Source organism: Gymnoscopelus braueri (genome assembly GCF_963280865.1).
Source record: "Gymnoscopelus braueri genome assembly, chromosome: 7".
NCBI lineage: Eukaryota > Metazoa > Chordata > Actinopteri > Myctophiformes > Myctophidae > Gymnoscopelus > Gymnoscopelus braueri.
The window spans coordinates 21,518,517-21,540,234 of record NC_137608.1 but is presented as its reverse complement, the minus strand read 5'-3'; the positions used below and the strand labels follow the sequence as shown (position 1 = coordinate 21,540,234).

Sequence of the window (21,718 nt, the reverse complement as noted above, 5' to 3'; positions counted from 1 at the left end):
GACATATATAAGTGAAACAGGAAAGGGTGACATTTTTGCTTAATTTCTCAATAAATAACATTGAGAGATAACAAACATATACAGTAAATGTATAAACATCACAAATGATGTTTTTTTGTTGTTGCAAATGACATGGGTTCCAGCCTGCGGCTTTTCTTCTGCCGCAGGTTTGCAAATTTGACATTTTCACCAATGATTGGTTGTGTGCATTGCACAACAAATATGGCCTGATTGGAGCGCAATAATACATTTTGGAATAAATTAATTATAAATGCATAACTCCTACAACTCCTATATCCGTCTATCCCCACTCTACAAATCTGCCTCAAGAACTTAAAACATTGGTCTGGCTAGATTTTCCATTAAAAAAAATTGGCAAAACAAAATTTGTCTAAAATGTACTGTAAGTCTGATTGCTACAGAAATCTGTGGACAATTGACATACAACTTGACATCTTATTTAGTTTTGAAGATACTGATGAATAAACTTCGAAGGGGCATGACTTGGCACATACATAGACCAAAGTCAACAACTGTTGGGCCAATCATTATTAACCTTGCAGGATATGTACACTGTACGTAAGTATCTGAAACATACCTTGAAAGTTTATTTCAAATCCACAAGGGTGTGCTACAAATGAACAATATGGGTGTGGCTGAACACAAATCACATTATAAATAAAACATTGTGATTGTCAAATCATTACAAAAAACTCACAGAATATGTTTTATAAAACATTTGAAGTCGTATAAAATTATTTTGAAAACACCATATACGGTATAAGGCACCGTCAGTTCCTAACACGATCATGGCCTGGCGCAAATGTGGCCATAAATCAATTAGTTTATAAAAACATCACCAATTTAGGTGGTTTAATTAATGTTTAATTACACCATTGAAACATGTCCGCAAAATGTTTTTGAAATTGAACAGTATAGGGACGTGACGAGGGCGTTGCCAAAAAAGGGTGTGGGACAAAATTCGAGTCTATCTGATTGTTATTAAAAAAACAGTTCCCTACTCTCCGTTGCAGCTTTCAACTTCTAAGACAACGTGTTGGCTTCAACCCCTGAATCACCACTTTGCGGCTATATTCAATCTTTGTTTTGTTTCCATGAATGAGCATAAAATGTGCCAATATATACATCTCATTTAAATAGAAAAAGACATGGAATTTCAAGCCCTGTTCACTGTGCAGTCCATAACATAGGAATGTTCTGATTATATATGTTCTTTTTTTTCAACAGATCACATTTTCCGTGAGGAATCAAGCTGCATGACAGCCATTTAAACAAAATATAGCATGGTTCAAAATTCTTTCTTTCTTTACTTTTGTGCAATTAAATTACAAGAATGGCTTGTACTTGCTGAATTAAAATTAATACCGTTACCTGAGTGAATAAATAATATCTGCTATGGTAAATACATGTGATTTGTTTAAGGTTTTCTCGAAATTATTGGCACAACACTCTCCAACACTGTGTTTGATTGAAGTGACCGATCAACTGGAAAATTACAAATATCACGATGACATGGATATACGGTAAGCCAATAACAGTCAGTAGCCAATCACTCGGGGCATACCACGTCTTAAATAACGCCAACCAGGGCATCTTAAAGCAGTTTGCCATCACATCCACAAAGGGGCAGTAGAGTGTGGCGTTTTAGGCCAGCACCAAGCCAAAGATACATTCAGGAGAGATCACTGGAGAAACTCTGCCCTCCATTCAGCCAAGTCCATTCTCTCAGCATCTAGAGATGGATGGAGAGCGTTACAATTGCATCAGTTTACATGAATGTTGAGGAAAAGATGTAATGTATATTTTGATATTTTGTGCATTTACTGACGGACTGTAGTATTTGAAACATTGTTGTGTACACCAACATGTGGCCCTGAGTAAATGCACTTATCCACAGGCTGCAGATCCCCATACATGCACGATCAGCGCTGAAAAGAGCAATATAACTAGATAATAACAACTGTGAGGTTGTGTGTGTGTGTGTGTGACTGTGTGTGTGTGTGTGTGTGTGTGTGTGCGTGTGTGTGTGTGTGTGTGTGTGTGTGTGTGTGTGTGTGTGTACCTCCATGTTGTTCTCTGACTCTTGGATGGTGTCATGCAGAAGGCTCTGGAGTCGGCTCTCAAATGTCCTGCTCTCCTCCACCAGGGACTGGTTGGGGGTCAGCAGAGGAGGTACAGAGGATGGGGTCCGTATGCCATCAGGACTCCCACTCACCGGGCTTCTCACCTTGCTCTATGAGAGAAAAGCTTGGTTCATACATTGTCGCATTGTGGCAAAAATAGCCACTCTACAAGCGTGTAGGTCTGCTATTTTTGGTGTTTGTTTGTGTGTGTGTGTGTGTGTGTGTGTGTGTGTGTGTGTGTGTGTGTGTGTGTGTGTGTGTGTGTGTGTGTGTGTGTGTGTGTGTGTGTGTGTGTGTGTGTGTGTGTGCGTGTGCGTGCGTGTGTGTGTACAGTACTGTGTGTACAGTACTGTATGTGTGCTCAAGATGTGATAAAGATGAGAACAATCCAAAGTTTAAACGGATGAGAGTGTTCTGGTCCTCGCTTTTCATGGGGCTACACTGTAGTGTTCATTTGTAACGATGAGACTGTACAAATGTAACCAAATGGAAGATAGTAACAGTAATGGTTATAAAACATTATAAAGTTTTATTCTAATGTACTCAGGCATGTTTCTTGGAGTGGAGTTATGCAACGTGCCCAATAACATGGGGGAGGCGTTGACTGTGCGGCCCAGTGGCCAATGAGGCGCCCACCTACAGTATTTATATCTACTAGTCCATACCCGTGGGGGGATATGCTGAGATTTGGTGAAATCGATAAAGGGGCTTCGCAGTTGCCTGCAGATGGTAATGGTCAATGGCTGTGTGCAAATGCAGATCAATTGCTCCAGCCACTGAGGAGAACCGGGCAGACAGTTTTGGGCTCACCACCGACCACCCACCACAGAGGTTTGTCAAATTATAGGAGGATGGTTCCAACAAATACAAATGGGAAGCGGGCAGGGGAGGGCCATCCTTGTCGCTGCATTAATGACTCCTACAGGTTGCTGTTCAGCAGGGAGCAGAACTGGGGAGAGTAGCATGTTCCTCCACATGCGTTACGTACTCCCAGTGAAACTCCTCACTGTGTGAGGAGGAGATACTTATTTTCCTACATGGAATTAGGAATTGGCATAAAGACTAAATTGGGATAAAATGATAACCAGTCGCGTAGTACAGAGGGTTTAGGGATTAGGTGGTGAATGCATTTCATGGATATCAGTCAACGGTCCTCATAAGTATAGACAAAGATGGAAGAAGTGCACTGACGCAGGCTACTTTGAGAAGGTTCCACAGCTCTCTCTGTCTTTTCTCCTGTAGACTCATGAGGACCTGTTCGCTCTCCGCCATCCTCTGCACCACTCCCTCCACCTTGGGCAACAACTCCATCACACGCTGACGACACACCACCGTCTTACTGCCAAACACACAACACACACAAGTACCGTAAGTAGTTTACAATTTGTAAGATTGCAAAAGGTTCACTGTACTGTACTCAGCTTTGAGTAACTACATTATATTGTGTCTTTGTGCGTGCGTGCGTGTACCTGAGGTGTGTGTAAAAGTCTCTGAGTTTCCTCTCGTAGAACTGCACGGCCTGAACCACCAGACGAACTACCTCTTGACTGTCCCCGGAGCACCTCTGGTCTGAGACAGAGAAGGAGGGAGGGGAAGGAAAGAAGGAACACAGGAAAAAAAAAGTTAATTTAGCCACTTAAACCCTATATACTGTATGCTATTATTGTTTCCGTAGGGGGGCGAGACGTAAGGGAGCGCTTGTTTTTGGCGGAGGCGAGGGAGGCACGCCGTCTGAAGCGGACTTGAGCCACGAGAGGTACCGCCGAGCGAGCTTAGGCGAGCGCGTCGTTGCGAATTCCGCTTCAGCCGACTCCGAGTTATGTCCCGATAGGGACAGAATCGTAAATCATCGTGAAGTGAACACAGCCGAGCGCTCCCTGCCCCCGTTTCAGCCAATCACAAGCCACGTCTCGTGTCTTGCATCCTACGAAAACAATACTCGCTGTGTATGACCAGAGTCCCCCCCCGGGGGTCTACACTTATGGCCCAGAATAGGGACAATATGGTTAATCTGGTTAACTTAAGTGATTAGTGTGATGCTGCATCTCAAAGTCACACCTCTGGGTTTCTCTCTGAGTTTGCGGAACAGCTCCATGGCTTTACCCTCCCTGATGGAGAGAGAGAGAGAGAGAGAGAGAGAGAGAGAGAGAGAGAGAGAGAGAGAGAGAGAGAGAGAGAGAGAGAGAGAGAGAGAGAGAGAGAGAGAGAGAGAGAGAGAGAGAGAGAGAGAGGGGGGGTTATAGTGAGGGACATGAATGATATACAGATACACAGTGCTAATTTATCCCTTTGTAACTCAGAGCGTGTACAATGTTTGTACATACTGTACACACAGAGTTGATCACTTAAACCTGACACCTTCGTATGATAAAGATAACCGATCTATAAGCTCACGACATGTTGTTAGCTTGTACGCTTGTGTGCGACGTGTATAAATTAAGCATACAGGCCTACGCTATTTTTGAGAATCTTCGCCTTTAACGACATGCCCCAAAAAACAGGGACACCAGGTTGAAAGTGGTTAAATTAACACTCTGTGTAGGTTTGTGTTTGTCTTCTCTTACAGTGTGTCCAGAGCCTCGCCGCTCCTCCACGGCTGTCTCTGTAGATCCACTATATCTGTCTGTAACAGCATCATCTCCTCCTCCAACTCACTCACCCTGGCCTGAAACACACACACACGCACACGCACACACACGCACACACACACACACACACACACACACACACACACACACACACACACACACACACACACACACACACACACACACACACACACACACACACACACACAGTAGCAGTCGTTTATTCCTTGTTACAGAGTAGCTTCTGCCACAACAGCTGCTAATCGTCCTGAGGTGCAAACAGTAACAGTCATATATCACAAAGCAGTAAACACTCTTTTACTATAAGAGAAAAAGTTAAATAAGAGAAAGGATAGTTGCTTAGTTCAAGTGGTTGCTACAGTAATAGTATTGTACTCTAGATTCAAAGTTTATTAGAAACATGCGCTCACGCACGCACACACAGTACCTGATTGCAACTGGCTGCTGCCATTTCCTCCATTTCTCTCCACACACCCAGAAGTTTCTCTGAAGCTAGAACATTCAACCAGACTGGTATTAGTTAATGGCACAACAAATGGTATGGTCAAGGCATACTAGAGTATAATGGCCCTACAGTGCAGACAGAGACCAACCATAAAGTATTTCTATTAATGTGCTATCTTTAACACGATTAGGGAGTCTTTGTACCAATGCCTGTTGATCTCTGTTCCTGGTACTTGTCCATGTCTATGTGAAGGCTGGTGATGAAGAAGTCCTGCTTGGCTATCAGTCTCTGGTACATGGACACCATCTCATTCTTCTGTTTGGACAGTGAAGAGTTGTGTCTCAGCAGGCTCATACTGAAAGAGAGACAAAACGGATGTATGTATGTATGTATGTATTCAATAGTTTCGCTCTATTGTACTAGTATCTTCTTAAGTGACACAGGAGTATTTGACTGAAAAATTGACCTGAGACTGTAACCCTATAGGGTTACAGTCTCAGGTCCATTTTTCAGTCGCCAAGGTAAATAAACACTGAAGATATTTGTGTGGTATGTATATATATTTGTGTGTGTGTATGTGTGTGTGTGTGTGTGTGTGTGTGTGTGTGTGTGTGTGTGTGTGTGTGTGTGTGTGTGTGTGTGTGTGTGTGTGTGTGTGTGTGTGTGTGTGTGTGTGTTGGGGGGGCTGGCAACTCACATTAAAATGCTCCAATTTAGGAGCATTTTAAAGTGAGTTGCGAGCCCCCATCTTGTTTTTCTTGATTCTGTTTTTGCAGTTTGGCTCAGCACCAAGAGACGGAGGACGTGCGTTATTTTTTGTGTGTGAGTGTATCCCTTACATGGCAGCTTTCTGTCCCTGTTGCAGTCTTTGCCAGTCTTCCTTCAGGGTACGGATGGTGTGCCACGCCTGACCACAGGTCCTCCTCAGGTGACTGTACTGCAAGATGTGCTTAGGGTCCGTCTCTGGGCGAAAGACACAGAACAGGGACAGAAAGAGATGCAGAAAATCAACAAGGTGCGAGATACAAACGTAGAACTTTGTAGCTGTACTCATCTGAGACAGGGAACCAATCCCTATTTATGTACTCACGGACAAAGCGTATGTTTTCGGGCAGGGAGCGGGGGCTGAACTGGGGCTCATAACTGCAAGAGGAGCGATCAAATAGAAAGACGAGAGGCAGATCCGTCCGACGGCCATCTATCTCCTACACACGGATGAAACAGTGTGTATGTCATTCCAAAACCAATTTTTGGGGGCAGTGATTGTTTTGGTTCAAGGTGAGCGTGCCATCCAAGTTGGCATGCCATGGTGGACGGAATAGGTTATCATGTGCACCAAAACAAGCAGTCCCTCTGCATCAATCACAGCAATGGGGCGTGTTTTCTGTGGTTTTGCATAGTTTTGGCATCGGAATAGCATAGACGCGATAGAACAATGTAACACAGCATACGTATACTCGTTTGGTGAACATCGTGCATGTGTGTGCTTATGTTGTATATTACCACATAATCTACAGCACACTGCATGGCCTCTCCGTGGGGCTCCAAGGCCAGGCCCGCCTCCAGCAGCAGCTCCTGATTGGCTGGAGGGATGTTGGTGTCCTTTTCTATTCGCAACTGCAAGTCGCCCACGGTCTCATTGGCCGAGACGGGGTACGTCAGGATCTTAGCAGACACCATGTTCAGAACGTGAACCAGCTGTGGGAGGATAGAAAGTGAGCATGAAAAAATGTGTTTCTGTGTTTGGGACAAAACCAGATAAAGGGTCAGGGGAAAGAATGCATGAATATATGGATGAATGAATGAATGAATGGATGGGTGAACCTTGAGCTGTAGTATATTCTCTAGCTGGGAGAGCCAGTCACTGGGGGTGGCCTGGGTGTCCTTGCCTCTCCAATGAGGAGACCACTTCAGCATCAGCTGCAGCCACCTCTCCAGCCTCTCTAACAACAAACTACACAACAAATCATCACACTGTTGATGTACATGTTTATGCAGTTCATCGTTGATGATTATCATAGTCAATAGAAACAACAATCATCCTTTCTGCCTATTTCGGTCATTCCGCGTTCCTACAATTCCCATGATGCATTTTGCGGGCAAGCATTAGCCTGGCATGCCGGTCTATTTCTGCGTTCACAATAGCAGCAACAAAAGCTTCAAAACGACCAAGTGTGGTCGGCTACACAGTCAGTCGTAAAAACATGATTGATTGATGCTTCACTGCGTCATTGGAGCAAATAAAAGTGTTGGGTGTCAGTTTGGTGTCCCAAACTTAACAAACTATTTAGAAAATAGTGAAAATAGCAGATTTAGAGCTCAATTTATGCTCAATTTTTGTTTTACCTGTGTGTGTGATAACTAACTGTCCTTGAATTCACTGACTATTTACAGTTTAGGAAACCTCCCAGACAGTTGTATTTGGTTTTATTTCTATATAATAATTATGGATAATTAAGTAGTAGTGTAGCGCTATGTAGTGAATAAACATGACTGGCTGAAATGGATTGGCTGCTACCATTACCTGTTGATGTGATTGGGCTGGGGTATATGCTTAGAGAAGCGAACCTCCCCAGTGAGGTCCTCATAAACCACAATGTCATCATCCTCCTTCAACTTCAGTCTATTATGCCTAAAAAGGAGAGAAGAAGGGAACTTGTAAAGGGCTTAATATGCTATGTTGCGTGTCATGCACCGAAAATAGCAACCCATAGTGTATCTTGGTGTGCGACACAGGTATGCAGCTAAGTATAAATGTGGACATGTGGACATTTCAATGGTACATCTATCATCGTTTGTATTACCAACGTCAAGGGGCATTGACGTGGGCACCGAAAGCCTCTTCCTGGAATTCTTTGGTCAGGTTAACACCCTTTTTGTGTTGAAATCAAATCACATCATAATATTTTTGGTCTATTTTGGATATAAGCCTATCAGTATCATTCACCACATCCAATTCCTGAAGAACTGGCCATTCGGTTTATTATCACAGTCAAGGCTGAGAGGGAAAGGTGACAATGGGGGCATTGTTTGTAATTTATTTGGCTCTGAGAGCAAGAAAGGTCACAAAGAATAAAGAATCTCATGATTTGAGAGAGATGAAAAGGGCGACATCTATTTATTTAAGGGAACTAATGAGAGAAAGCAAGCGTTGCCTCACTATTACTTTTGTATACTTTTTGTATACTGTAAACCTGTTTACTGTACTTTTATGTAATTTGAACAAAGAAAGAATTAGAAGAATTAAGAATAAGGAATCAAGGAACATACTGTATGTGACTATAATGGGAAGTTAAGACATTTCATTTCAGCGAGTGTTATGACTCATCACACATAAACAGTTTTAGCTGGAAGGGTAGTCGTACCAGGGAACCGGTTGCCAGGTTGGTAAGAAGGGACGGAATCCTGTGATGCACTCAAACACCAGCGTTCCAAAACTCCAGTAGTCCACAGTGACCGTGTACTTCTGCCTTTCAATTAGCTCTGGAGCCTACGAGACGGGAGGAGGACATCACATGAAAGACCATTGAAATGGGTCTGGTTATTATTACATACTGTCTGGAATACACAGAGGAGCCCCTGTGCATCGTAGGTTTTATCACTTACCAGTGGTGTAAAGTAACTAAGTACATTTACTCAAGCACCAGTACTTAAGAACAATTTTGAGGTATTTTTTACTTTACAGGAGTATTTCCAATTTTCAGTACTTTTACTTCTACTCCACTACATCTCAGAGACAAATATTATACTTTTACTCCACTATAATTATTTGAAAAATGTAATTACTAGTTACTTTGTAGATTTTTTAACCACTTCAGCCCTATATACATTTCGGCCATTTGAAAATAGCAGATCTACAAGATCGTGATGTGACGCATTGTGAGCTTGTAGATCTGCCATTTTCAAAAGATTGATCTGCTATTTTTCTACATTTTCTACATTTGAAAACTTGAAATGGGATATTATGCATAATGAGTACTTTCTACTTTTGGTACTTTAAGTACATTTTTGATACCAATACTTTAGTACTTTTACTGAAGTACATTTTGAATTCCAGACTTTTACTTGTAACATAACACATTCTATATTGCAGTATTGATACTTTTATTTAAGAAAAAAATTTGAGTACTTTTTCCACCACTGTCACTTACCAGGTACTGCAGAGTTCCAACGAACGACGTACACAAACTGCTCTGATCGAGCTCCTTGGCGTAGCCCAGATCTATAATCTTATGGATCAGCTGACATGAGGGGAGATGGACAGAGAAGGAGTTGATCAACAGTGTTTATAGATTTATTACATATAAATACTGTCTGACATCGCAACAACACACTACTCCTGCACACATACAGATATATAAACTTTTTATTTTACCAGTTGTGTATAGCATCTTTTACTCTCACCAACCTAATTAAACAATTAAACCAGCGTTTAGGCTTTACTGTCTTGTATTATTAAAAAGGGGGGAAAAAAAGAAAAAGGAAACTTTCAAAACAAGTGTTTCCCACCCGGTCTTTTTTAATTTTTACATACGTTTGCCTGGTGTAATTCCAAAAATAAAATGTTGTGCACATAAACATGAACCAACATCTTTAATATGTCTGGCCACAGTTATGCAACATTTCTATCATTTCTACAAAGCCTGTTGAAGGCCTGGGGATGGGTTGGTACTTGGTAGGTTACATAATGCACCCAACACAGAGAGGCACACAAAAGAAGGTCAAAGCAATGCAATCCTATAAGCCTGTGATAATTGCAGGGATATGACCACGGACTTGAAAATGTCCCTCTCCAAAGACATTGCTCAACGCTCACTCGATGAGTGAAGGTGTGAGAAATGTTTATTGTGGCTGTGCTTTCCTGTACCTATTCCACATAGATCAAATTATATCAGTTAGCCCTGTCTGTGACCCGCTTTTCTGCGGCGTGGGGTGTGCCTGTGATTACATGCGGAGGTCAGAGGTTGACTCACTCTCTTCTCTCCCTGCTGCAGGACAATGTTCTCCGGTTTCAGATCTCTGTGGATGATCCTCTTTTTATGGAGGTAAGTCAGAGCCGAGGCTACAGGAAACAGAGGAGATGAAAGAAGGAGAGAGGAGGAGGCAGCCATTTAAAAAGCGCTACACATCATGGATAATCACATGGTTGCTAGTGTACTAGATTGGCTCAGAGCCTCTGCCTGAAGACCAAAAGCCTAAAATCTCAACCAGCCAAGGGAGATTCCCCTATAGGCTAGTGGTTAAGATGTTTGTCTTTAATGTTCCTTCCTCCACAGGAACCCCAGGTTCAAATCCCAGGTGTTACACTAGGGGAAGTAAGTCTGGGATGCATTGTAATTCATTTAAACGAGGTGTGTGTCTGTACATGCCTTAGTGAACTTGCAATATAATACACATAATATAATGTACTAGAGGTTCATGTATTATGCGGCCCCCACACCTACGTCGCACTGCCGACCAATACTGTATGTCTGAGTCATAGTGTTGGGGGCTTTGCCAAAATACCCATTGTACCCGTCTGTCTGTGTGTCTTTTTGGGCCCATATATGGAGATGTCTGTTTCTGACTGTCTACCTGTGTCCCTTTTATGCCCATATATGGAGATATCTGTATCTGTGATATGGAGATCAACAATGTCATCAGTATATGCCCATATATGGGAATGCCCATATATGTTGGTCATAATTTGTTGCCTTGCTCAAAATAAATCCTATATATTTTTTCATCAACGACAAAGTGCCTTGGAATTATTTTCTTTGCAAGTCTGCAGTCATCAGTCACCATCAGTCTGCAGTCCACACCATTTGGGAGTTAAGCAGTACTTTGAAAACCCTTTTTTCTTCATGGTTATGTCTCATTCAGAGTGACGTCAGCGGTCTGCCCGCCTGCCCTCCCATTAGACAATTTTAATATAGGATGCAAATTAATTCCAAGTATGTTATTGCCCACATAGCACATCATTGATGTATTGTGACAGAGTGAAACAGATGCTTTCGTATTTTACAGTTGAAACAGTATTGAGTATCTCAGTTGTGCGTCAAAGGGTGAGTAAAAAGTGTGCTGACTAAGAGTTGCAAATGAGGCAGAACTCATACTTTTTTGGTCCCTGAGTGAGTGTTTAAGTACATACTGTATGCACACACACACGCACACGCACACGCACACGCACACGCACGCGCACGCACACGCACACGCACACGCACACGCACACGCACACGCACACACACTTTTACCCTTGCTGCTGGGGCAGTTTACAGGGTTCACTCAACATGAGGAAGTGCCCACCAATGGCTAACAGGAAAAGGAGTTTCAGTGTGTGTGTGTCTGTGTGTGTCTGTGTGTGTGTGTGTGTGTGTGTGTGTGTGTGTGTGTGTGTGTGTGTGTGTGTGTGTGTGTGTGTGTGTGTGTGTGTGTGTGTGTGTGTGTGTGCGTGCGTGCGTGCATGCATACGTGTATGTGTGTGCGCGTGCGTGTGCGTGCGCGCGTGTGTGTGTGTGCATCATGCATGTGTGTGCGTGTGTGGTGTGTGCATGCATCTCTAATGGGGTTAGGTGAAACAGTGTTAAAGCATATTATCTTTGAACCATATGGGTCTCCTCTTCAATCTGTTTAGACAATGCTTGTATAAATACACGCTTTACACCGTAGCAGAAAGCTGAAATGTGTGTGTGCTGTATATTGAGCGCCTCTGGTTGTTGACGTATGCTTCCGCATTAGTGTGAGTTGTATCCTTAGTGACTCAGGCTGACATCATGAAACTGGTCACTGTGAGTGACCATGTCCTTATGATGAAGGAAACTAATCACACTGCCAGCTCACGCTCTTTTGCTCTTGCAATCTCTGTCTTACACACACACACACACACACACACACACACACACACACACACACACACACACACACACACACACACACACACACACACACACACACACACACACACACACACACACAAAACATTAGGAGGGTCACATCATGGGAGCATAGGGTTATATAGAATACTCACATATGTCACGCAGCAAAATCAGGACTGATCCCTCCCTCATTCCACAGCAGTTCTCCAGCACGTTGAGATACTGAAGACCCACAAACACAGACACTTGATACTTGTACGCCATGGTTAACGATGAGAGAATGGAATAACAGAGACCTACACCATTAAAGCACAAAGCCCCCATTTGTAAACAAGCGAGCGCACGGGTACAAATGCGTGCACGCACACACACACCTTTCTCAGATCCCCTCCCTGACAGAATTCCATGGCCAGCAGTGGTAGGTCGTTGGTGCCCACCATTCTCTGCATCCCCTCAGGAACCTCCCTGGCTGCAACCACATTAACGTGGTCCAACCTGACGAACACAAGAAAAGACAAATAGATGTTCATCTACTGATGCTTAAACCTAGTTCAGAACAAAGATATGCAACGAGACAAAACCGTTCTAAGCTGATTTATACTTTGTGGTCTCATTTGATCAGTATTCTTTCTCTCTGTCTCTCACCCCAAGGAAGAGCTTTGACACTCAAAATGTCACTTTTGATGGTATAATACAAGGGTCAAGGGTGCAGACTCTCATTTTCCATTTTACCCAAGTTCTACTGTCCAGCAATTATTTAATCTTTTGGGTGTGCATGCTTTTGTAACCTTTTTGCACCTCTCTCACACTTGCCCTCCTCATTGTATAACACTGATTGAAACAATGTGTTTCTCATTGTCATTGGGCCAGTTCCACCTAAAAAGGCCCAATAAAAAGTTGAGGAGAGAATGTAAAGATAACAAGTACTTATTGATACCAGACTTCCACAGTTTTGTTTTTACACTCAACTCATCATAACATTGTACAACATGTAACCACAGGGCAGTGAAAGGTAGATATTACACAGGATAACCATCACTAGAATAATAGGCAGTCATGAAGTCATCATCAGTCAGTGTTTTTTCCCCATTACGGCAAGAGTTCTTGGCTGCATTTAAAGTACAAGTACTGTACACTGAGAACTTTGCAAGGAGACAGGTACGGCTTGCTAACCCAAACATGATCAGAACATCACATGCTGGTCTCATGACCCTTTCTGACGCAGAGACAAGAATGTTGTTACTTAATGTGGAAATGGTCATCTCTCAACTCTTTTGTGTTTTCTGTGCGGTTATCGGATTACGTATTTTGGAGTTGGGAGAGTGAATAAGAGATGAACCACTTTCAACCTTCCGTCCCTATTTTGGTCATGTCATTATAGGCGGAAATATTAAAAGAATTACAATATTTTCCAAACATTTTCCAAAACCGTTGTAAATACAAACAATGTTGTTTGAGAATGTCAACTTGTTGAAAAAGTTGATGTAGAGCTTAAAATCATGGCAGTGCAGCCTAAAAGATGTACTGGATTCACAAATGTATGTATATGCGCGTTTGACAGCCCACGCATATATCCATGTGAATGTGTGTGTTAAGTAGCTATAATAATATAATAGGTTTCCATGTATGAGTCCCCTGCCCTGTGGTTGTTCCACTAGTTGTGCGTGGGCGCAGGGAAGGGTTGTGGTCGAGACCATGTCTGCCTGAAAACAACACACTTGTTAAACCGTGACCCGAAAACAAGCCATTTTTACACCCATTTCCACACCAACAAATGCCAAAACACACATACGCACGTACTGTACCACACAGACCAAACCAAAACACTTGCCAATTACCATCCCACTGCAGAGACACAACCAAACCTCCATTGTCCAACCAACCAAACCTCCACAACAAAGGCTTGGCTGAGGCTAACACTAATACTGTACACCAACGTGGAGCAAAATGAGGAGGTGGCATATATCACCCTGACTGAAATAACCACCATTAGACCAAAATAACCCAAACTGCACTATGCTCATAATCTTGAAATGTCACGGGTCAATTAATTTATTCTTTATTTTTACTATGGTAGGATCCAAAATTAGACACTTTATATTTTGAGAAAACTTGGAAAACAGATGTTAAGATGAAGCATAGATGTCAAAGCCATTAGCTCTCAGTTTGTTATGGAATGTACCATGTTGAGTCATGACATGTCAACCAATGGTTGCTTGCCTTGCATGCCAGGGAAAGAAAGCTGTACTCAAGTTAAACAAACTGCTTTTTAAGCTGTACTTGTTTTGAGAAAACAGAGAATCTGTGGGTACCCAATCTAAGGCATGCTTAGGCAAGACAGAAAACAAATAAAGAACAAAATCTCTATTGACTGATTTGACATCATGCATGTGAAAAGGGCTTGATATGCTTTGTTGCGCATGGTGTCGTGCACCAAAAACAACAGATCTACAAGCTCACTGTGCGGCGTCGCATTATGAGCTTGAAGATCGGCTACACAGATGTGCAACCACTTATAAATCCGGCTAAAATCAAACTCACCTCTTCATAATCTGGATCTCCAGACACCATCTCTCTTTGTTCCTCTCACTGAGCTCCTGACGGCACTGCTTGATAGCGATTTGCTCCTCGGTGTCCTACACAGTGAAATACAGAGTGTTCATTTAACCAATTAAACCCTAAACAGTGCTCTATTTCTTGGCCTCCTCATTTTCCCCCTCTACACAAATTCTCTTTGCGGAAAGTAGACGATCTAAGCTCACAAAGTGTCACGTAGTGACACGTTGTGAGCTTGTAGATCTGCTTTTTTCGTGGAATGTATAGGGACAACTTAAAGTGTACTTAAAGTGGACCCTTCTTTCACACACATCAGAATCAGAATCAGTTTTTATTGTCACTTCCACAATACACACTAGGCATACAGGGGAGCAAAATGCCGTTCTCCGCAACTCATGGTGCTTGTCACATTTAAAAACAATAGACACATTAAAAAGAGGCAAAGCCATTTAAAAACATTAAAAAGTAGAGAGAGAGCAGACAACATTCATAAATAAAAAAACATACACACACAAAAGCACATGCATGAACATGCAGTCACACACGTTTTTTTTTGTTCTTTGCGAACGCAGCGGCGCCTCCGCGCAAGTGGAGCTTACTATGAAACCGTGCTCGGGTTGTGTGTCTGTGTGCAGTATTGTGTGCACTGCCTGTGTGCAGCCGCGCCCCCATGTGACTCACGCTCTCATTGGCTGCTGACAGATCTCAAAGGGCCATGAAGAATGCAGGAATGTAGACAATGCTCTGATTAAAATGCACAACAGCCTGCAACATGCCTAAACCAAACACATTTCAACAACTACAAAGACAAAAAACATTTACAAAAAAAAAAAAACACAACAAACAAACATAACCATTTAAAAAAGACCCAAAAATAATGGGGCTAGCGGTATGGAGCCTTCTTGTGGCGGCCCTGTTCTCACTAATTTAACTGTACCACCCACTTCTCTACAATTGCTCATTCCTTTCTATTCTTCTTATTGTTATTTTCGAGCTGCGTTCGCTTCCCGCGTTCGCGCGTCTTATTGTATCTATCTATGTATCTATCCATCTATGTATCTATTGATTGATTAATTGATTCATTGAACAAGCTCGCAGCGCAGCACGAAGTGACGCGCTGTGAGCATTGGCTATTTTTGAATAGCAAAAATCTAAATTGACACACAGATGCTTTCCCGGTTTTAATGGGATAAAGTAGCATGCACTAGTCTGCCAAAACCACCAAAGGTCCCATCGAATGGGAGGTGGTTCAATTGCCCATCCTTTGGCAATGATTACCTGACCTTGATAGAATCATCCACAGCAAGCCTCCCATTCTCCTATTTCCCATAATGTTCTAAAATAGATCGACAATAACTAAGGGAGAAACAGTAATGGCATCACCATTGATCCAGGAAGACTGGAAATCACTTCCTGAAGAGGAAGTGAAATCATCATAATACCAGGAGTGGTACTCTACCACGACCCTCCCTGTCGCCCCCATTTCCTCCCTGTCGCTCCCATTTCCTCTAAAAGCCAGACTGTTAGGGGGGCAATGTTCCTTATCAATGCATCACTGTAATCAAACAATTACACAGCAGAATAATTTACCTGGCACTCATGTTAAATTACTTGGGTTTACGCAATTTATTTGAATAACATATACTTGGTTGGAGACAAGTGTCTGGCTTGAACATAAATGAACATTTTACTTCATCATCATACCTCATATTTAGTGGTCTCATGTGTGCAATCTGTATATCGAAAGCTTATTAAATACATTTCAGTGAGACAACAATCTCTTCATCCAATAGATCATAACGGAAAAATCGATGTTTCATCAACTTTTGTAACTGCAATTACAGATGGGACCTTTGAGATTTGAGATGGGCGTGTGAAACGTGAGCACACAACCATTAATTTCCTAATTTCCTTCCTAGTGATGAGAAGGTATTTTTTGGTGAAGATTACTCATGAAAATGATTGACCTTTGAAGCACTATGCAGCATAATTCAGCATACTTTTGGGGCTTTATTCAATTATGAATTATGCTGACAGAGAACATACCAATTGTAGGTAAGTTTCTAAATTAAATTAAGTTTGGAAATAAAAGTCTGTAACAAGACTGTGGTTAGTTAGTAATGCTAACTAACCACAGTCTTGTTACAGACTTTTATGGGGCGGTCCAGGGTCCAGGAAGGTCCGCTAGCATGCCATGCATGTACATTTTCCCAAGCTGTGTGGTCTGTACTGAAGTGCTATTACTGTACAATACTATCACTGTGTGACTTAGCATGACATCATTAAAGATGATGAAGACACACATCAAGCATCCTTTCTGTTGGACCAGGTGTATAAATACGACAACTTCCTGGACTGATTATAAAAGCCCAATTCAACAGTGTAACTAACATGCATGCAGCTGGCAAGAATCATTTTAAGGAATCAGACCATTATGCAGCCATCCGGTACATTCTCTGAGAGACAAAAAAAAAGCATTTTAGCATGACTGATAATGCTGTTAATCATTTGAGAGATGTGCAGTAGGCTGCAAAGACAAAATGTCTAAATTAAGAATTCAAGTGTTTCATAAAGCAGTGGTTCTTTTCATGCCAAGGACCCCCAAAATGACATGTATTTGGCTGCGGACCCCCATCTCAAACACATTTTGTATGAAGCCAAGATTTGAGTTAAAAATGTAAAAAAAACCTAAAACAAATGATCAAAGATTTGCACAAAATATCAAGATTTTTCAAAACGCTATATCAACACATTTTGCTGGGAACCCCCTGGTACCTAACCTCACTCCGTCAAATGGAAGAAGCTTGCGACACACATTTTGTTTCACAGCGTACCTCCTTCCTGAAACCAAATGCAAATGAGATTTCCGGAGGGAGGGGGGGTTTACCAGGCTACCTGGTACCCCCCTCAAGGGCCCCTGGGGGGTCCCCGGACCCCACTTTGAGAACCAATGTCATATAGAGTGCATTATAGAGTTTAGGTTCAGTACCTTATTCTGCCACCGTGTGACATTTCCAAAGCCTCCTGTCCCCAGCCGTTCTTTCAGCTCCCAGGACCCACAGCTCTGCTGTTGCTGCAGAGGTCTGTTCATGGTTCACCTCACTGCTTCCCAAACCTGATCAAGGCTACAGCACACACATACACAATTATAGGCTACTACAGACTATAGTCTGTAATTGCATAAGGAGACAAACCTCCAATAGCAGATCTACAAACTCACAATGCATCACGATGCAACGCATAATTGTGAGCTTGCGATCTGATATTTTCAAAATACTTTTTGTGCATTTGAAAACTTGTGCATAATGAACACTTTCTACTTTTGGTACTTTAAGTACATTTTGATATCGTTATACTGTTACTCAAGCAGGCCTAAATGCTTAATTCCGGAATTTTACTAACAGAGTATTTCCACATTGCAGTATCGATACTTTTACTTAAGTAAAGAATGTGAGTACTTTTTCCACCACTGAGTAAGTCAAACACCTGTACACAAACAACCACTTCATTCAATACTGTAGGCCTACAACAGTTTACTTTGCATATAGCGGGATTACAATGGTCTAATGAGCTACTGGTTGCTTATTAAAGCGTTGGTTTTACATAATTCCTTACAATGCGTTCCTTGTAGCTGTCATTTTGTCCTGCCTTGATTCCTTGAATGACTTACAGTAAGTTAAAGTAGAAATACTTATAGCGCGCTTATAAATCCCATTGTGAATATCAACTTACAGTGATGTTACAACTTACTTTAGTGTACTAAATCCTACCTGGAAATGTAGATTGCACAGAGAAGATACTGTGTGTGTAAAGAAGAAATCCCAGCATTGAGCACAAAAATGTATTAACTTTAACACGATCTAAAAAGGATTCGAATGCTTTAGTAATGTTTATGTTTAGCTCCGAAACACACACACATCTCAAAACTTGGTTACTTCCTGAAAGTCAGATTTCCTGTAAACCTGCATTCTCTGACCCCGCCCCCAGAAGGCTCAGTACAGTTCTCTCTGCTTCGTAGGAACTCTCATATCATCAGATGACTGAAAGTAAAAGTATCAAGAAATACTCAGTGGTGGGAGAAGAAGTACTCACATTTTTTACTTAAGTAAAAGTATCAATACTGCGATTTAGAAACACTCTGTTACAAGTAAAAGTTTGGTAATCAAAAATTGCTTGAGTAAAAGTACAAAAGGTATCAAAATGTACTTAAAGTACCAAAAGTGGAAAGTACTTATTATGCAGAATGTCATACCCAAAGAAGTTTTCAAATGTATACAAATCTTTTGAAAATGTTCGGCCATTTTCAAATGGCCGAAATGTATAGGCTGAAGTGGTTAATGTAGCTATGTTTTGTAATAATAATCAAAATCTTCAAAGTAACTAATGACTAAAGTTTTGAAATAATTGCAGTGAAGTAAAAGTTCAATATTTGCATGTAGTGGAGTAGTAGAAGTAAAAGTACTGAAAATTGGAAATACTTCTTTAAGTAAATATTTTACTTAAGTACAGTATTGAGTAAATGTACTTAGTTACTTTACACCACTGCAGTTCTCTGCTTCATAGCAACTCATATCAGATGACTGAAAGTAAAAGTATCAAGAAATACTCACTTACAGTCCTGTATTCAAAGTTTGAGTAAGGACTAAACCTAATTAAAGTGCCTCATTATGCAGAATTTTCACAATAATATTATGGAATTGTAATTAGCAATGCATTAATGTTACAGTTGGTAAAGGCAGGGCTGATTGATTTTAATAACACCATGTGCTGCTGGGTAGCTTAACCTGTGATAATACTTGATCATTTATCAGTGAATTTATGTTTTGTATTCATCATCTAAATATGCAAAGTGAAATCAAATAATTGTAGTGGAGTTAAAAAGTACAATATTTGGTTCCGAGATGTAGTCATGTAGGCTATGAGTGTCAAGAAATGGAAATATTCAAGTAAGTAGGCTACCTGAACATGTACAGTATTTGACTAAATATACGTTGTCTCCACCAGAATGGACACATTCCAGTGCCAAATTCTGATACAGTATAATGTTGTAGGCAAATACATGATTATAATAAATAATAATAATAATAATAATAATAAATGTATTTATTTGTGAATATGTATGTGATATGTGATATGTTTTTATGTATCCTATATTTTAATGTAATAAGCATAATCACTCAAAGGATATTTGTTAATATTGTTCTGACCTTCTTAGTACATGTACCGGTACTATAGATTTCAGCCCTGTGGAAATTGAGCCCATTCATAGAATGCAACCCCAGATAAATATAATTGCAGCATTTTGTTTTCTTCCAAAACAATCTATTTGGAGAGAATTGCTAGATTTCTGTACAGTAGGCTTCAAAAAATAGAAGAGGCTCACACACTGACATATCAAAAAATGGGGATCCAAAGGATGTAAAAATATTTTAAATTACATGGTGAAAAAAAAGTGACACAGTTGTTGAACAAGTGAAGCGAGTGGACATTTCGGTCCACAGACCATCATCAGCACTGATATTATTTTTGCATCCTAAAGAGTCTAATGTTTTGATTTGTCAGTGTGCCATCAGGCTCTTCTGTTTTTGTGGACTTCAATACTGGCTTCTCGCACCTGGCTTTAGCTTCAGTAAGCCTTGAGTCAAGAGTGCAAACACTAGTTTTATTTTATTCTTCATGTAGGCTACAATATAAAATTCTTCATAGTTATATGATGGGTATTTTCTGTGACCAAATTGACCATTGACCAATTTACAGTCTCATGATTGGTGAAGGAGAATGTCATTATGGAAAACATGCTTAAGAATTTCCCCAGTGTACCAAGTTTTGTCATCTAAACACCTTCTAAAACCAAAGAGCTTATTTTTATATATTTGTTTATTTTATCTAAGTGCCATGATGCCAGGCCGGTTACTGAATTTCAGAACTTTAGAATGACTTAAGATTTCCCCCGGTGTTTTGTCATTTTATCACCAAAACACCGCCTTAAACTGAAGTGTTCTGAAGAATACTGGAAAGCACCACTGATGCCACAATCTGATGTTTACAAACAGACCATTTGAATAAAGTACACAGTTCTCTTCTGTGTGTGACGTTTCCTTGACGTGACTTTAGTGTGAGGTGGAAGGCCCAATCAGATTAGTAGTTTAGGTCATTTTTGAGAAAACACTTTGTTTATAGACAGTTACCATACATGGTAACCTGGAATCTCAGCATCTCATGGTGCACTAAGCTCTGGGCAGTGGTGGAAAGTAACTGAGTACATTTACTTAAGTACTGTACTTAAGTACAATTTTGAGATATTTGTACTTTACTTGAGTATTTCCAATTTCCAAAAATTTTACTTGGTTTTGGTTGATCTTACCATGCCTCTGTACTGATTTCCAGCTGCTATTTGGGCCAGCCTCAAGACGACCACCAGAGATCGACCCTCCTTGCTACTTGCTATTAGCACTCATCCTGGGCATAGAAGTATAACTGTGTGGAATAACTTTATGATATATATTATAATTGGTTAAGGTCCCCTCAAGTACAGTGTTACAGTGTACAGTGTTATGTCTATACACACCTTAATAAGGTGTGTATAGACATACATCACTCTTTCGCTTTGAGTAGCTATAAGTAAAGCATTTGAGTATACTTTTTCCACCACTGGCTCGGGTCAGTATCACCAGCCTTTTGTCTGCTCAGGTGAGCCAGGCAGTACATTAAAACAATTTATGACTCAAAAAATAAGAAAGCTGCAAGAACTGTCTTTTTGTGTTCACTCTTTAATGTTTTCTGTTAGTAAATCCCCCTGGCTCTGATGATGTTATATAGATGTATTGATAACTTCTTTGTTTGTGTATGTTGTTTGTGTTTGTTCGTATTGTATTGTATTTCATGAGAATATAAATAAAGAGTTGTAACCCCTTGAACCCCTGCATCCATATTCTGAGGGGAACATTAGCCCAAAATAGCAGATAACACAGGTCTGTTTAGTAGCCTATATAGGGTTTAAGTGGTTAACAGTCATGATACATGCAGTGTTTCAACTCCATCAAAAAGATATCTGAGAACTTTTGTTCCCTTGGCAGTTGATTTTTTTAACAAGCTTCAGAGATTGAGCTG

The 21,718-nt window shown here is 41.0% G+C and overlaps 1 protein-coding gene across 1 annotated transcript; it reads right to left on the bottom strand.

The window, feature by feature from the left end:
* Window positions 1-586: 586 nt before the first annotated feature.
* Window positions 587-18,551, bottom strand: ikbkb (inhibitor of nuclear factor kappa B kinase subunit beta). The gene is made up of 21 exons (XM_080434069.1): window positions 18,379-18,551; window positions 17,598-17,733; window positions 14,594-14,688; window positions 12,427-12,547; window positions 12,205-12,274; window positions 10,172-10,260; window positions 9,350-9,439; window positions 8,564-8,688; window positions 7,723-7,830; window positions 7,023-7,152; window positions 6,702-6,896; window positions 6,289-6,403; window positions 6,038-6,161; window positions 5,402-5,553; window positions 5,181-5,245; window positions 4,709-4,809; window positions 4,203-4,252; window positions 3,614-3,713; window positions 3,336-3,483; window positions 2,084-2,254; window positions 587-1,753 (listed from the first exon to the last, which is right to left on the bottom strand). Exons 2-21 carry the CDS (start codon window positions 17,697-17,699, stop codon window positions 1,694-1,696), a joined length of 2,211 nt encoding a protein of 736 aa, XP_080290195.1. The 5' UTR covers window positions 17,700-17,733; window positions 18,379-18,551; the 3' UTR covers window positions 587-1,693.
* Window positions 18,552-21,718: the final 3,167 nt, after the last annotated feature.